The sequence below is a fragment of the Haliotis asinina genome, chromosome 12 (genome assembly GCF_037392515.1).
Source record: "Haliotis asinina isolate JCU_RB_2024 chromosome 12, JCU_Hal_asi_v2, whole genome shotgun sequence".
NCBI lineage: Eukaryota > Metazoa > Mollusca > Gastropoda > Lepetellida > Haliotidae > Haliotis > Haliotis asinina.
In genome coordinates this window covers 28,465,028-28,483,459 of record NC_090291.1, presented here as the reverse complement: position 1 = coordinate 28,483,459, position 18,432 = coordinate 28,465,028, and the positions used below count along the sequence as shown (strand labels likewise).

Sequence of the window (18,432 nt, the reverse complement as noted above, 5' to 3'; positions counted from 1 at the left end):
GTCTGGTCCAAAATAATTGTTTACTGACAGCTATCATACAGCTGGAATATTGCTGAGTGTGACGTTAAACAACCATTTCCATTTCATGCTCAGTGAACCTGATCTTCAGTTTCTGATTGCAGTTCACACTCAAATCTTAGGTTTCTGGCACATCTAAGGGGGGCAACTGAGCATGTTGAATGTTACCACCCACTCAACCATCACTTTGGAAAAACACAAAAGTATCGGTGATACTTCCCTCAAAATACCTAGTTTGAAGCTAGTCACAGCAGCCTGAATGGAATGTGTGGTCTTGTGTGAGTCATATCTTGTTCAACAAATACTTCAATATATATTGTTCCTAATCTTATGCAAACATCAATACATTATACACAAAACATTTAAAAATATGTCAAGCATTGAGGTGAGAACATTCTGAACTATATTTTGGAAGTTGCCTTCAGTTTCCAAGAAAACTGGAATGATTGTGTTCAGTAAACTAAAACAAAAATCTTAATTTTTCTTTTTTATTTCAATGTACATGATCTTTTGTTCTTCAAAAGCTGGTCTGCCAAATGCTTGTTGACCTTGACCTCAAGTATGATAGCCTCTCTCTGGTCTTTTCGTCTGCTGTTGAATGAGATAGGCACCTTCACCCATGAGCATGTTCGTTCACAGAAGCTGTGCATCTCAAGGGTGTAGGCATGTCTCTTGTAACTGTATCCCCCCAGTACCAACAGTTGGCTTGACTTGGAGCGGGAGTATATGCTGAGACATGCTGTGTACACGCTGGGAAACTCTGCCCGCACTTCACACCACTGGTCCGTTGTGGTGCTGTAACACTCAATGGTCTGTGTGGAATAGAAATGGAAACATCAGGAAACATTTTTTACACATAAATGATTACAAAGTTCTTTCAGTATTATTTTGACTGTCAAACACCAGCTCTGTGCAATCATGACAGTGGCTGCATAGTGACTTGGAAACACTGATAATATTCATTCCTCTTTGTAACCATATTCTTTCCCCACAGAAGTTACTTGTCATATGTTTCTATGAACCTCAGTTCTAATAGTTAGTAATACAGCCATATTTACTGGTGCTCATAAAATGATCTGGCGGCAAAAAAATCACAACTCAATTTATCTCCCATCTTTCTATCCCATCAGAACACTGATTGACTTAGAACCAACTTGACTAATACAAGCTAATGTGGGGACACAAACATCCCTCATCTGCCAGGGACATGTGTTGATGTGACACACAAGAATCTCATGACTAGCTTGTCCATTGTCAATGAAAGCTATGGAGACACCATTGATCTGGCCATTACATGATTGAGTTCTGTTTGGATGAAACATTTGTGTATCATGCTTGGGAAGAGGTTTTAGTTTTCCTGAAGCATACGGGAATTACCGAGGCTTTGCAGACTATCACTTTTGAAACAGTGTCGCTGACTGCACAACTATCACTTTTGAAACAACGTCACTGATTGAACAACTAAATCTGAGTGCAACCAATCACAAATCCAGAACACTCGCACCATGAAAAGGTTGTATTGGAAAAGAGGTTCTTAGGAAGATATGACACTTGAATCATTGCATCTATACCGATATATACTACCCATCAAAAGTTTAGATTCACTTGCGCAGATGTAGCCACATACTTCAGTCAACTCAATTAGATTTTGCAGAATATTCCACAATGTTCAAAGGTCCTGTTCACACATGAACTGATGTATTGTAAAACAAATTTGTAATGCTGAAAAGATTATTGTCATGAGTTCAATAAATGATGAAACTCAAATAAAATTGGAGAATTATTAGCAAAGCTTTACACCAAACTGCAGCTGTTCACATGCACAATATCTGCACATGCTTTTCAGCAATCTGATGCATGATCCTCTTGCACTTCACTGCATAAGGTTTACAGGTGGTTCTCCCAAGTTAGTGGAGAAATTCATTTTTAATGTAACAATATATGCATAACATATAGTGAGTGCTTTAAGTGAGTCTAAACTTATGATGATGTAACATATAGCTTGGGACAGACATAATGAGCAACAATCACAACACAATGACATGGCATCAACGAGTCAGAATGTCGTATTTTACGACCGCTTAGGATGCTGAGGATCTACTGTAGCCCAGGTTCCTCATGCTCGGCAAACCAACACTGAACTTCTGAGTGGCTGATGTAGGTCTACTGGATTACTGTCATTTCTAAACTATTCGACAAAATCAGGGTATATAATGCCATGTTCGCACAGTTTCGTGATTTAGCACAATGGGAGTCTTTGCTCAAAACTTTTGGGCATTTGGCGTGGGACACTCAGTGTGACTCAAGAACGAGCATGTTGTTCTCCATCCCACCTGCATTCCATACACCTTGAACTTCTTTATCTTGCTGCCTCCTATCACATACAGTCTGTCATTGAGACGGATGACAGAGTGGCATGATCTGGTTGTCAACATGGGAGCACACCGAGACCATGTATCACTAGTTCCATCATACCGACACAGCGTGTCTACATGGCTGGTTCCATCATGGCCGCCACAGATGTACATCACCTTGCCATGGCCACAACCTGGAACATGATGAGTGAAGTTTTACAATGGTTCACTGAATGTTCCAGACATTCAATGGTCATTACCACTGGATTTCACAATCTGTTCTTTTCTTACAAAGTTGTGAGTGAGTTGGGTTTTACACTGATTTCTGCAAACTTTTGGCATAATTGTGGTGAAGAACACACGAAAAGGGCTTCACTCATCGACCGATGTGGTGAATCCAACCCCGTACTTTGGGGAATGATTAAACTTCTCAACTGAACGATGATGTATCTTCATAAGGTCACAGTAGACCTGTGAGTATGTTTGGAGAGAGAGACATCCTTCACTGTACCTGCATGTTCATGTATCTTATAGTCCAGACTCTGTACTGGGGTCCACATGTCCGTCACAGGATCGTATTTCTCCACTGATGACAGTTCACCATCAATGTTGATGCCCCCAACTGCATACAGCTGCTTAGAGAGAGTTTCCATGTGAAATAAGCACCTCTCTACTGACATCGGCTTCACCTGTGTATGAAAATATTCAATGTTGGTACTTTTATATTATATATTAAATATTGAACACAGTCAACTCATTATTTACAAGCATTTATCTTTCTTTATATAGACATGTACAGTTTATAATTAGTGTTTTATTGCTTGTTTGTTGTTTAAAGCAGCTCTCTGGAATATTACAGTTGTTTGGTGATGGTTTGTATAATATTTATTCAGGATCTGACAATCTACATGGTCTAGGAATCAACATCGTGAGCATCATTCTACACAACTGTCATATGATGACATGTGTCAGTCAAGTGTGATCATCTGGTTCCATTTGTCGCCTTTTACTACAATAACGGGTTGTTGCAGACTAATTCTAACTTAGATTTTCCTGGGATGTACAAGGTGTTAAAGTACCCATATTTTAGTCATTTCATGACAAACAATGTTTGTACATGGGAGGGTCTCAAAGTGATTGTACTGATTGTCAAATAGAGTGGACGGTTCATGTTCTCAGCTGATGATTTGTCCCTGGACTGCTGGAAGTCCAAATCCAGTGCCTAACAGTATAAAACTCTGCTCTAGAAAATCTAACACACACGAGACAGCATGGCACTTACGTTTCTTCAGGCTGTTAATATTTACGTGAGAAGAAAAATACAACATTCACCGCAAAAAAAAAAAAAAAAAAAAATGACCTAAAAAGAGAAAATAGGGAATATGGTCTTAAGATCACCATTAAGAAGTTCACAACCATCAGTTCCTGTGTACCTGCTGAATACCAGTGTATGACTGGCCCATGAACCCACATAGATATACAAGAGGAAGTTACCGTTGTCCACTGCAGTTTATCCAAGTCCAGTCGGTACACATCGCTGACAGCAAACTGACCAGCTAGAGAATATTTCCTCTGACCTCCAGCTACATACACATACTGCCCATGTGTACACACACAAAACTCTCGCAGAGCTTCACATGGGATGGATCTTGACAAGTGGTGATTCTCATTGAAAACAATATCCTCATTATTCTCCACACTGAAGTCTTTAGAAAAAGAACATGCTCTGTCCAGTTTATTCCCAAAAGGTACTCTCATAGCCAGGAGTATACTTTGACCTCTCCTCTTCTGGCTGTGCAATGGGTAATTTATCAGATACTTCTCCTCATCATCTTCCATTTCACACATACCTGTTTTAATTTGATTTCTCAAGCATGTATTTCTTATTTCTGCAAGCCTCTTCTCATAATTTTCACTCTCTGTTAAAGATAAAATTCGGATGCATTTCCCCAGTTCCAATATATTTTTTTCATCTGCATTATTCTGACAATGACTCATAGCCCATTCATCTAAGACTCTGACTAAGTCCCACTCTGAAGAAACATTTGCCTTGTTACTTTCCAAAATACGTTTCAGGAGAGGAAATGGCAAAATCTTGACAATGTTGATTGTTTCTGAATCGAGCATACTACAAAGATTTTCAAGCAGATATGAAAGGATTTTCTTTTCTAATTGTTTTAGAGTGAAATTAGTGCATAGGTGTAGGAGATAGGACAGATTGTCCATATTTGACTCATGTAACGAACAAAAGAACTTGTCGCACAGCTTTCTCAGCTTGTGCATGTCCAGGTAGTCAATAGCTGTCAACAACAAGTCCATTTCTGACAGTTCAGTCAGGTGTGAGAATATTTCAAACACCTGCAGTTCTGCCTCGATTTCAAACTGTTGACTAGATAATATGTCCAACAGATTCTGGATGTGAGACAATGTTTGCACTGAAAGGAGTTCCAGGCTGATTTCTTTTGTCAAGTGTTCTTGTACATCACTTCTCAACATTGCTGCAAAGTAGCCTGAGTGTTGCACAAATTGCTGAAGACTGATCTTGATCCTTGTGCCATCCATACATATACATGTCCATTGCTCATCCGTTCCAACATTAACTTTGCCTTCCATGTGATCTACAAACATAATAAATAGAAGTTAGCACTACCATATTCAAATCACAAAACTAGTGGAATCTAACACATACACTACTGAAAATGGTCACATGAACTGAGAGTAAATGCACCTAAAAACATGGAAAATACCCTCACAGGGTTGTATTACTTGCAGACTTCCTTCAACATGTGACACAAACTTGTACAATCCAAGTTTTGTAGACATTCATACAAAAGGAAGTCTAAAGATGAGCTTTAAAAATGACAAATGGAATCTGGAGTGTTTTGTGCAGATGGAATGGTGTGCTGCTGTCTGTCCTTCAGTCAGTCAGATAGATTATCACACTCAGCAATATCCCCGATACATGGAGGCGATCTATAAACAAGGAAAGACTTCCACCTGCATGTCCTCCCTTAAATTTTATCTTAGTCAAATCATATCACCTGAATATATATTCCTCATCTGATAACAATGAGTTTCAACATGTTTAATTGTAAGTTCACATACTGAAGGGCTTCTAAAAATGCCACGCAAAGAAACGTTTCCTCATTTTTAAAATTTGGGGGGGATACGGGAGGAGGCTGAGGAAGTCTTGCCTCTTGGAAGACATGTGTCAACAAAGTCATTAGCCTGACCACCCGATCACGTTAATCGTCTCTTACGTACATGTTGTGTCTATAGAGATCTGGCGTCCCTAGACTCGCTTAACTAGATTCGCCTGTTACAAATAAAGATACGGCACTTATCAATGCTTATTCTGATTTCGACTTGGAGCAAGGCTACTAGAGAATGACAATTTTCACCTGATCAAAGTTGTATAGGCTAGTGCCCCAATGGCGTCGATCTTTGTCAAAGTAATATTGCAAACCCCCATGTGAATTAAAACCCTTATAAAAATTAAGAAAATCTTACAAGATGGAACACAGCAGTGAAGTAACGTCAGTGAAAGTTTGAAATTCCCTCGGGCACCTGCTTAGATTACCTCCCTTTGAAAACCCTACCCTACAGAGTTAACATTTTTTTTCAAGGTATTTACGACTTTTCCTGTGCAGATTTATTAATTGTAAGATATATTAGTTAACTACATTTCTATACAAACATGTAAAAAGACTGAAACAGTTTTGGCACACGTTTGGCATTTTCTGAATACGAAACTATCATTTTCAGACAAAATGGCGACACATGGTAGAGTTTCGGGTTGGCCGAGGAAAAGTGGACAGCCTGCGGGCAGCACTGGCGCTTCTTTCGGGGCCAAGTATTCGGGATCAGTAGCAATGACGCTTGAAAGAACCATTAATCTGTAAGTTGCATTACTGACAGTGCACATGCATGCGTGAAAACGCTTCTGTTTTCAGCACGAAATCAAGACCATGGAACTGGTACATACCGACAAAGAGAATCCACGAGTGTTTGTAAATACGATAGACGCTGGCAATCAGCACATGAACGAAACTTGTGTTTGTGCAGTTGTTGTGCATTCTTTAGTTTAGTATTCCGGCCCCAGTATTCCTTTTGCCCTCATTCCATCTTGCGCCTTGTTCATAACCATTTCCTTAAGGGTTTCCCTGTAAACTAAACGGCGCGAACAACACTATTTATTTCCCATAATGTCTATTTCATTTACTCTGACCCACGACTTTGCTATATTCTGTGAAGTTAGTGTTGTGCAGGAATTGCTTTCACACGGTACTGAATTTGCTTTCAGCAGTAACACTGCTGAGAAATGAATATCAAATTCTGATTGTGTAATTTGTAAATTGAAATGCAAATACTTCGTTGCAAAGTAGATCTGTTTAATGTTGTCTGAAATATTGTTACATTTACCAAAGTAAATTTCTCCTCTTTTCATCTCACATCATTATAAGTACTTTGTGACAATTTAATTGCTTACACCCATCTTAAGCGAAGGGAAATGCCACCCGAGAATACAATGTGTCTCGATGACATAAGTATAGCTGCAACTGTAAAAGGGCTGTTGTTGGTACAGGTATGTAACCCAAGTATGTTCCTGTATACAGAAATGTACCTTGAACAAGATCAAAATACAGAAACATACTCAGTACCGCAAATGGAGGATGAATCCATATTCCTTAAAGGGGCACTTAATGCGGAGCAATTTCCTTGGACTGGTGTAAACTTTTGTTATTGTTTTTCTCCTGTGAGTACCCGGATGATATCCCAGAATTCGTGACTGTTTCGTGACCTCTGCTGCGCAGTCCGTATGCGCAACTGATAGTTTAATTATAGACAGATCAACTGAGGTGAAGTCATTTTTTACTTCATTACAAATGTATTATGAAAACAAATGAAACACTTTGAAGGTTAATCATCTGCCAGTGGTAGAAATGGTAAAAAACTATTAGGACGGAAAAATATTGAAGCCAATGTACGTCTCTATATTTTGCCTCATAACCCTAATTAGTTTATTGTCATATTTGTATGATTCTGAAAATTAATAAAAGAACACACGATCTGCTTATACTCATAGTAAATTTCTAACATAACAGCAACATTTATACATTGTATAGATTGCCAATGTGGATCCTATTTCACACACATACGCGATCTAGTGTCTGTTTTCTGTCATACAGATTCTGCTGAATACTACAACAAATAAATTAAAACAAAATGCAAATAATGAATTTAAAACAGACTAATTTTATAGCAACATCAATATCCACGTAAAAGAAATCGTATTCCATTCATCTGCAGCTGGTAAATAATCCTGCTCTGTGTCGCGTGTCTTACAACTGTCTCATTTGCGAAAAAGTAACACATCGTTTCACGTCTTTCGTTGGTGGAAACCAGATAAAACTCTCATTGGTCTCCCAAGACAGCACACCTGGCAACTAATTGTATGATGTCCACTATTCTAAGTAATTTAGTTAACCAATAATGAGCAATCAATCAATCAACGCAAGGGTGGTTAATTCTTTGAAGGGAGGATGTTGTTTTTGCACTCACACTTTACGACAGGGTGTAGTCATCTACACACACTGCCTTTTGACAAATCCGCTAGAAGATAAAAGTAATTAATCAATCAGTGTGTTATCGGTTAATCCTTTGATCAATGTTTGCTTTTGTAACTCAGCTGATAAAACCTCTTGCATCACCTACATGCACATATTACATAACATACAATACATTTGCCATTACAGACCTTAATTTATAATGTTGAGTATTTACTCCAGACAGGAGAAATGCCAAATGGGAACCTTTGTTGAGTAACCAAAGTGGTGTTACCACTAATTATACCTGTTAAAAAATCATTAATTGACCATCCAGGGAATGATGACAAATAACACGTGTATTTACACCATCAAGTGCGAGTTACAGCAAGGAAAATGTAATCTCTGTATCGCATGCAAGCGCGAGTTACAGCAAGGAAGATGTAATCTCTGTGTCGCATGCAGCCTGAAAACACTTATGGGCCGAAACTGTTTTGAGGATACCAACGGAATTTCGTTACATAAGGAGTACACACTGGCATTTGCTGTGTACTTTGGTAAATAGGTGAAATAAGGGGTTTTTAACGTAAGAAAATTTTCAGATTTCTCTACCAAAGGCAAAGTCATCGTTTTTTGTTTACGAATTCAAATAAATCAATTGTGTTTTTATTATCATAAATAAGAAACCATTGTAGCTACCATAGCTACCAAAATTTACGTATGATATTTGCTATCACAGCTCAACCAACACTCAAAACTACCTAAATATAAAGCTTTGCAATCTTCCGTACTGAAACAAATGACTTGCTACGTGCCTGTAGACATCATATTTTCATGTAACATGATTAAATATCGAGGTTAGAAACGCAGAAATAGGATCAAATTGGATCAGTCACTATACCATCCAAGCATCCGAAAAGAACTACACTGCTGGAATATTTGGTTATGATCGGACAAGGAATATCATGGATATTTTAAACAAATGGCATATGATGGGCATCCGGCCTCCTGACTGTTTAGGTGAAAAAATTCTGCTAATATGGACAGGAGCCCAGTTCCTTTGTCCGTCACGGTCGAAGGAGCGGGCGCTGACCAAATTGCGGTTTGGTTTCGTAATTAGACCGTTGGCGAGAAACATTATTCGCTCTGCATCAGTGCCCCTTTAAAGGTCACTTATCACTTATTCATGACATATAATATACATTGCTGCTTGTGAAAAAACAAATGAACAAAACTATAATCGCGATTCAAAAGTGCAATATTTTGTACTTGGTCTTACTTTCCTCGAAATGAAGCCCTCAGGAGACCTAGTCATAGTCAAGTGTAATGACGGCTTCCGATTGGTTGGTTCATTTGCTGATACATAGAAGGCTCATTGTGTGTACAGAGAGATGATCTGTTTGATGAGCATTTTAGAAGTATAGGGCCATCTCCTATTCTCGCGGGATTCCCATTCTCGTGGTAAACGTATTTTCTGCTGAGATCGCTGATGCGTGATACTTAGCGGTTGTTTACATCATTGACCGGTAACTAGGAAGTGGGCCTCATCTGTGAATTATCAAAGTTATGCAATATAACGAATATTCGTGAGTTCTAATTAACTTGGAAAAATCGTAACTTTTCCTCGCCCTTTCCGATAAGATTCACCCTCCTCTCACCTAATAACGTTACTTTCTGATTATGCCGCGAGAATTGGAGATGCCTTGAAAAGTCAGCGTTTTTCATCAAGCCAAAGTGTGATTATGCATCTGATGGATCAAGCAGTTGATAGATGCAGATGTTAGAGGGGGAATCTCTCCATTTAAAAACAACAAGCATACATATGAAAAGAACTGTTTGTATTATTTTTTCAACCGATATCTGTAAGTAACGCGAGAATAGGAGACACTGGTATATATAAGATTCCTCGTGGATAACAACTTCGTTTTTTGTACTTGATGCATCGTTTCATTATGGATTCATATACCGTTGTCAAACAAAATGATATAAACTAGAAGAAGTTGTTATCCATGAAGAATGTATATAGAGATGTTGGGTTTTGTAAATACATATTCACTGAATTTGCGTTCGATCCAATCAAAAATCATCTCAGTAGACATGGTGAACTACTGCGTGGCTGGAAACTGTCATTCGTCCAAGTACAAAGCAGGGCTTGAAACTGACAGGAGTTTGCACCAGTTTCCATCAGATCCAGTCATCTGAGAAAAATTGATGTAGTTTGTTTGCTATCCACAGACATAAAAACATGTCATGTGTACAAGTATCACACCTGCCTAATTACATAATGTGTCAGAGACTGGACTCGGGTGCACAAGCCATAAATCAATTTATTTTGTTTATGGTGTATAGCCTGATAGGTGTTAAGTTCAAATTGCATGTGATCAATGATTGAAGCTCTGTATTGCATATTGTCTTCAGCAGACAGGCAGGCAGACATGTGGGTGTCAATAAACGAGACATTGAGCTTTCTCTGTGACAGAGGCTGCTTACCACAATCAACAAGTTTTTTTATGTAACGATTAGATTATTACTTCTTTGTGTACACAACCAAGATTAGACTACTGCTCACGACCTCATACTCCGGGCAGGCATTCTCTTTGAAGCTCCGCGAACCTATTCACTGCGCATGCGTTACTGTTGCAGCGCAGCACAGCTGTTGAAACCACTTTCCCCCCCAGCGCTTGGGGTAAATTAGTGAACCATTTGAACTCTGATTTCACGGGCTTTTTTCATCACGTTTTGTCAACTTTATAGGTTGAATTGGCATTTTTTATGAATTGTTCCAGTAAGTGCATACCGAAAGGTATCAGAATCTGCAAAGTTGTATTTTACGTTGTATGTGACCTTTAACCAAAAATTTTTCCCATTCAAGTGATTGCAAGTGGTATTGTGTACCATGAAATATTCAGAAAAAAAATTTACTGTGTTCTAATGTAACACAATTAAGATTTAAATGCATCAAAGCTCATAATTTATGGCTGGTTGGGTTGATGATGATTTTTTATAGAGAAGCATATACAATTTGAATGACCCCTGCCCCTGTAAGTCATGTACAAAATCAGTGACCACACTCTCCCTTCCATAACATTTAAGCATAATTTCATAACCATCAAGATGCTCAAGTGACCTCTCCCTGCCACCAGGTGGCACAAATCACCCTTTTTAAAAATCCTGCAAGAATTTGCCGTTCTCCAATACCAGCTTTTAGCTAGCTGTCAGCATGTGAATGTCACTGTCTTTTGCTATTTTAGCCGGGTGCACACTGAGATAGTTTTTTGTACTAAAGTGCTGGGATCCCTATTAAATGCACATGATATACAGGTTTCTGTTGAATGTATGATTGAACCTGAAGTGTTAGTTCGTAGTGTATATAGTGTGAGTGTATAAGTTATTTGCTGAAGTTCACAACCTAGGTGGACTTGTTTTTGTGGAAGGTTGTCTGAAATTTATGCGCAGTCCAAAAAAAATAAATTCTTTTTTGAAATGACTTGCTTGTGCAGACAGTATTTATTTGTCATACCACATGATTTATAGGAAGAGTAATGTTTTAAAGCCAGTTTTATATTCATTGGGTCTAAATTTATGGAATTGTGTTAACGTTAGAGTGCGAATTTACCCCCTCTCCTTTCGTTAAGTTTACATGGTCTTAAATTGCCGTTAAAAGTTAATGGAGCTTTGAGCAACAGACTTTTGTTCTCTTAACGTTAATGGTCTGTTAAAATTTAAGAGGCGTTTGTATAACCGGGCCCAGGTCTTTAGCAGACAAGTGAATGGACCACTGCATAGAGCAGATAATTTGCCATCACACTGGGGACAAAAACTTACTGATGCAGTTTGAACTGTATCATTTTTCATTTCATGTCATGTGGCCTGATAAGTCTGTGTCTTCTTTCACAGTCTCATAAACTTAATTGACGTCTGTTTCAGATATCCACTTAACAATTACACATTCGGAACGAAGGAGCCTCTGTATGAGAAGGACAGCTCAGTGCCAGCACGCTTCCAGCGGATGAGGGAGGAGTTTGAAAAGATTGGCATGCGTCGCTCTGTGGAGGGAGTGCTTATTGTACATGAACATGGCCTACCTCATGTTCTACTCCTGCAGCTTGGAACTACTTTCTTCAAACTGTAAGTGTCAGATAAATAAGACGATAGCATTGCCTTTTTGTTCAGAGTGCAACTCTCTTTTGTGCAAATTGGTACACCTATGAATGATGAAAAGCTGTTACTTGTTGTTATGTCATTGAGTTAGTGTTTCTAACTCTCGGTCATATTCATTTGATACAGACGTTATAACACTTTCATTAAAAGCATGGGATTTGTAGTTTCTTTAATGTTTGACTGGATAGTGTTAATATGATACTGATTTTATTTGACTTCAAGTTAATTCCCTTTCATTCTCACATGAGGGACTGTATTCTGTGTCTTGTACATGGCACAGTTAATATCAAGAATCTGTTTGACAGCACCGTTGTACTTCTTTGCATGTAAATGCCACTTTACTTAGAGTAGTAACATGTTCATCAATGCATCATTTTGAACAGTGAGTACAATTCTCCATGTTCAGTCTGGCTCTGACCAGAGTTTGTTGTTGTTTGTTTGTAGTTTGTTGCAATTTAACTTTTTTGTTTTTGCATGAGTTTTGTATTTAGTGTTACTTTGATCAATCATAATTAGCATCTGGTTGTAGTGTAATGCCAGGCTGAGATATAGTCAGATGGGGTTCGTGTAAAACATGTAAAATATGTCAGCTGTCATCTAAGTACTTTTGAAAAGTGATGCAATATTGAAAATGAACCATCTCAAAGGTTGCCATATGGTGTATTGTATTGGTTATATATTGTCTGGTTTGTATGTACATTCGCTCCAGTAGATCAGGACACCTTTTAAGTGTTGATGTTCATTCTTTAACAGACCTGGAGGGGAACTCAACCCAGGGGAGGATCAGGTCGATGGTCTGAAGCGGTTACTGACAGAGGTGAGTACTACCACAGGCTCTCTGAGTTGGGTGCAGTTACATCAGTTGAACACATGAGCAACCTAAAAATTTGAGCTGTAGTGGCGTTTTGCATAAATTATTTTCTGTTTTTCAGCATAATACAAATTTTTGGGTTTCAACAGAGTATCATTTGAACATTTGAAATCTCCATCACAATAGGCCTTTTCCCACTTCCAGTTAACATTGTTAATGCACCATGTTATAACATGCATACTGTTAAAGTGGCATTCAACCCAACTCAGTCTTTCACTACTTAGGGGATTTCTTACCAACAAGAATCAAAGTGAGTTCACTTGAACGCTGCTAAGTTTGATCACAGTTATGCATGTTCTGATAAACAAAGGATCCAAATCATTTTGAATTATATTATCACAGCAAACATACGTGATGAAACACAAGCTCAGTTAAATAAAGTAAGTACTTTAAATGTTTGACTTTTCCCGTGACATATGATGAACTGAGATAACGACACAAACATGTCAGTCTCGGCAGCTGAAACCAAATTTGCCTCATAGGCAAACATTGTTGCGTCAGACTTTGATATGTTGAACTTTTGGATGTCTCTAAATTAAACTTCATTTTCAGTACAGTGATGTTTGACTGTTAATATTCTGGGTATCTCATCCTTGTGGACTAATGAGGCTCAGGTGATGTGACCTGGTAACCACTGCTAACCATGCTTTCATTGTAAATGATTACCTGCTACATAATGCCATGTTTGATAAGCTTAAAGCATTGACTGTTAGTGTGAACGTGCCCTTTAGTAACATGGGTAATGTCCTTGATGTATGCTCAGGCTTCATACGTTTGTTTATCAAAGTAAGTTGTCATAATTATGGTTTCACAAGCGTTTTAGAAGTGTACTGATTTCTTTTCTTCCTCAATTTCATTTACCCCTTGTTACTGGGATTATTTCATTTGTCACATCACTGATGGCCATGGAGAAAACTACCTTTAACTTATGGGTAGAAGTAAGCTGTTCCAATATCCAAACTCTGTGACAAAATGTGTATCCTCCCCAGTTCACCCAGTACTCATACAAATCTGTATTTGTGTGTTTCGTCATTGCAGCAATCTTTACATCACACGGGAGACTGTAGCCATAATGTACACAAATTTCTGCAATGTTTGCTATGACCCTGAAGACGTTCTTGCCATTAACAGTGCATTGAGAGATCTCTTTCATCGTATGAGTTTGGAAAGTATTTCTTCGTATTATGTGACATTGTTCAGAATCATTTTCTATGCCGTACTTGAATTGCTGTGACCAATCCCTCATGACGTCGTAATGACACTGCTGCTAGAACTGACGAAACTTTCACAACAATCCTTCATGTGTGTTGCAGACTCTTGGGAGGCAAGATGGAGCCCCTATGGACTGGTTGATTGAAGACACAATTGGCAACTGGTGGAGACCAAACTTTGAACCCCCACAGGTCAGGCATGTTGAATTGTTTGCTGAAGTAATTTCTGTTATTGTTAGTTTTGAACAAAAGAAAATGTGTTTGTCGTGTGGCTATGTAAAAGTGTAGTGTCACCATATAGCTCAAATTGAAGTGTCCTTTAAACATGATCCATTTTATGAAGGCAACCTCATTCTTGTAATAGAAATTTCACAAAACACATTGAAAGTGTTCCTTGAACATGTCGAATTATTCAGACAATACTTTGCCAGAGTTTTTTGCCTAGAGATGAAGATTCTTTTTATGTTAGAATGTTGGAAAGGTGTCATTTATGCAGTATGTGAAATAGTTTCAACGTAACTGTACAGGCTTAGTTTTTCATGGGGGTATTTTGTGGAGTCATTTACAGATATGTTGTGAGGGATTTATTAATTATTGTTGGTCAGAGGTTAATACTTATCCTGAAATCCTGACTGAAACATTTCCCCATCTTGCTTTTATAGCTTTAAGTGATGTTATGGCTTTGTAGAGGTGATTTACATTTCATAGACATATTACAAATATAGAACAAGAGCCTTATTACATTGAATTGCACATTAAAATACATCCAAGTATTGGAAAAAATGGCTTATATAATGTTTAAAAATCTTCCCAATTTGGAGCAAAGTACATCTTTTCTAAGGCACTTAAAAATCAATAGTTGTGATTTAGAGCAGTTCAATTGTCTGGGTGAACATGTACAGTTAAAGTTGGGTTACATTGTCAAACAACTTCACTGGTTCAAAAATCCCATCATCCAACGCCCAGGACAAGTCAGTTTTTCATTTTGGGCAATCAAATAATGGTATCTTACTTGTGGTGGACTACTAGATAATTTCCACTCTTCGATAAATAGTCCAGTAAACATTAATATCAAACATTGTGTCATAAAATCAGAGCAAGTGGGAAATTGGGACAATTTCTTGCAATCACTCGCCCTGTGGCAAGTCGCTTTTAAAAAAAAAATTGAACCCCTGAACTTAAAGCCTATGGTCTCTTAGGTCTACTAGGACTGCTTCTACAGGCCAGTTTATGATGCACTGAGATGTCGCCTTCATTAACTGTCAATACACAATGCCTTTTAGAAAGTAGTTAAACATAACGTGTTATATCTGGGATTACGCTTTATTCAGTAGAGTACAGATTCTGGTACTTTTGTTGGGTTGAATGGGGCCTAAGGATATCAGCTGGGAAAGGGAGGTAACCCTTTAACTCTTCATTTCTATGACTGACAGTACTGGGTTTTGATACATAACAGTATCTGACAAAACAGCTAAAAGTGCACACTGCAACCCAGTGCATTAGACATAGAGAAAGACAGCCATTTTACACACTGCATTTATGAAGCAGAATTCAGACTTACCATTACTGTTTTGTACAAATGCTTTTGGTGATATCATGAACTATTCAGAGTAGTGATTGTCCAAACTGATGAATTGTTTAATAATACTAGAAGTCAATGATATTGTTTCTTGTTTCCAATGCCTTGACCCCTTTGTTCATTAACAGTACCCGTATGTGCCTGCACATGTTACTAAGCCAAAAGAACGCAAATGGTTATTCTTGGTACAATTACCAGAGAAAGGTAAGACAGGTGGCGTTTCTTCTTTCACATGGCGCTTGACTTTAGTTTGCTTTCTTGTCTCGCAGTACCCCTTTGTGCCACCTCATATAACCAGACCCAAAGAACACAAAAGCTTATGCTTGGTGCAACTGCCGGCCCAAGGTATGTACATAGGTTTCACATAGTTCTTACACAGGTTAAGTGACAGTGACCTCACCATGGTGAGATGCAGCAGCCTCTTCTTCTGTTGGTGAGGTACTTGAAACTTAGCATGTGGTTCTTATCAGTTTATGAGGGATATATACCAGATGATAGATACACAGCTGAAGCACCCTTTCCTTTGTAGGCGAGATGCTTTAAAACATAGCATGTGATAGAGTTTTATGTGGCATGGGGATACGCTTTTGTATCTATATAGACTGGATGCAGAATAAATATTTGTAACATACTCATGGGGTAAATAATAATAGTATCCATTTTTAATGAGAAATTGAACATCCTGTAATTGAAAAAAGAACCAAATGTTCTGCACTACAGGCCCTGGTAAAACCCCTTAAAATGTATTATTGACAGACCCCTATTTTGTTAGGTCAATTAAAATTGGAAACTGAAAGGACAGAAGACAAACATTACAACTTTTTATTATGTTGCGAAGACTAAGAGTGCCGCATGTTTTGTTTGATAGTTATCATGGCTACATGCAGATTGGGGATAATTACTCTGATACATTAACATGGGTACTTCAAAAAAGGTGAAAAAAAGGAACTTGTTGGATGTATTACCATGACCGCAATACATGGTAACACACCATTGTGGATTTACATCAGATTTTTAAAATTCTTGGCCTGTTAGCATGGAAACAGAAGGAAAAAGGGATGTTGAATGAGCGAGTTACTATGCCGAACAGTATACAGGAATGTGTGATATAATTTTGAGCTTATCATGAAGTTACGTAATAAAAAAGAATTGTTTTCCTGTGCAAGACATACAACTTTCCCCAAATAGGAATAGCATGAAAGAGAGATTTTCACATTTCGCATTTCTGGCCTCTCATTAGTTTCAGTTCTGTTTTCATTTAGTGTTCTTGAATGTGATGTTTTCTTTCATTTTGCTATTTTTTTTTATTTTGATTTTCTGCATTAATGTAAGTTTGCATGTTAGCATGGGCGTCTGTAGGATTTGTACACAGCAGAGAGATCTTGTCTGCACAGCAGGAAGCTCTTGTGTTGTATGGCTGCCTACAGGGTTTAACCACAGCAGGAAACTCTTGTGTTGTATAGCTGCCTACAGGGTTTAACCACAGCAGGAAGCTCTTGTGTTGTATGGCTGCCTACAGGGTTTAACCACAACAGGAAGCTCTTGTGTTGTATGGCTGCCTACAGGGTTTAACCACAGCAGGAAGCTCTTGTGTTGTATGGCTGCCTACAGGGTTTAACCACAGCAAGAATCGCTTGTGTTGTATGGCTGCCTACAGGGTTTAACCACAACAGGAAGCTCTAGTGTTTCTGCCTCCTACAGGGTGTAACCATAGCAGGAAGCTACACACACACTAATGCAATCTAACACTGATTTGTGTGACTATTTCGGCTGCTGTAATACTGCTGTAATTTTGCTGTGAGCAGTGTTTAACTGTGCTCACTCACACACTCACTCCACTCATGAAGTAGCTGTTCTCTTGTTGATATGCATGTTAGGTAGTGATCCATTGGTATCTACAGCATATTACACTTTCCTGACAGATTGTTGACTATTGTGAAATGTCAGGTCCCTTGTTAATTCTTAATGATGAAATATTTTTGTCTGTACTTTGTTCTGCTTGAAGCTACAGACGGTGTAGATAGTTTCTCTTGCTATCAACCAACTATTTGAGAAACTGTGATATAGCTGAACTAATGCTGATGGCAAGGTCAAATTTCAAACAAACAACAAATCTTTTTGTTCAACCCATGACAGACACTTAGCTATTGACTTCTGAGTGCGTTTTCTGCATCCAATGTCTTGTTTTGTTGTCAGCTTTATTCGCAGTACCTAGGAATTACAAGTTGGTTGCAGCACCATTGTTTGAGTTGTATGACAACGCCGCAGGCTATGGTCCCATCATTTCAAGTTTACCCCAAGCTCTTGGCAGGTCAGTGATTATTTTTGTGTGCATGTGACTCCGACTACACAACTTGCCAAATTACCTTTCAAGTATCAGCTGTCTTATGTTTATTTCAGTATTTCTAAGTGAAATGCCATTAAGATGAAAAGATAACATTTGTTGAATGAAATATTTGCTAAATTTAGAGCAGTTGTTTGGTCAGAATCCTTTCACCTTTATCCTTTACTGTTGTGAAACAGACTTGCACTATTCGTGTTGTTTGGGGACCAGGTGGCACTGACAGTGCTATTAAGCTGGAATGTTTGAGGGATCAGTGGGCAAGACCTCCACAAGTTTCAACATGTTGATGATAATAATTTGAAATTGAAACTGATGGGAACCATTTTTAATCTCACCTAATGCGAGTGT

The 18,432-nt window shown here is 38.3% G+C and overlaps 2 protein-coding genes across 3 annotated transcripts in view; one reads left to right on the top strand and one right to left on the bottom strand.

Annotated features, from left to right (window-relative positions):
* Positions 1 to 496: 496 nt before the first annotated feature.
* On the bottom strand, positions 497 to 5,982 carry LOC137257881 (kelch-like protein 13). The gene is made up of 5 exons (XM_067795372.1): positions 5,883 to 5,982; positions 3,867 to 4,990; positions 2,884 to 3,061; positions 2,352 to 2,566; positions 497 to 830 (listed from the first exon to the last, which is right to left on the bottom strand). The coding sequence occupies exons 2-5, from the start codon at positions 4,983 to 4,985 to the stop codon at positions 507 to 509; spliced, it is 1,836 nt and encodes a 611-aa protein (XP_067651473.1). The 5' UTR covers positions 4,986 to 4,990; positions 5,883 to 5,982; the 3' UTR covers positions 497 to 506.
* A 137-nt stretch (positions 5,983 to 6,119) lies between these two features.
* LOC137257805 (cleavage and polyadenylation specificity factor subunit 5-like) overlaps positions 6,120 to 18,432 on the top strand; it is a 46,705-nt gene continuing 34,392 nt past the window's right edge. Inside the window, exons 1-6 of one of the 2 annotated variants that reach the window (XM_067795251.1) lie at positions 6,120 to 6,270; positions 11,846 to 12,046; positions 12,833 to 12,896; positions 14,264 to 14,353; positions 16,010 to 16,085; positions 17,937 to 18,051. In XM_067795251.1, coding sequence (XP_067651352.1) covers positions 6,143 to 6,270; positions 11,846 to 12,046; positions 12,833 to 12,896; positions 14,264 to 14,353; positions 16,010 to 16,085; positions 17,937 to 18,051 — 674 coding nt within the window. In that variant the 5' untranslated portion in view covers positions 6,120 to 6,142. Of the gene's footprint in view, positions 6,271 to 11,845; positions 12,047 to 12,832; positions 12,897 to 14,263; positions 14,354 to 15,868; positions 15,945 to 16,009; positions 16,086 to 17,936; positions 18,052 to 18,432 lie in introns of both variants that reach the window. The other variant, XM_067795252.1, reaches the window with a different exon arrangement.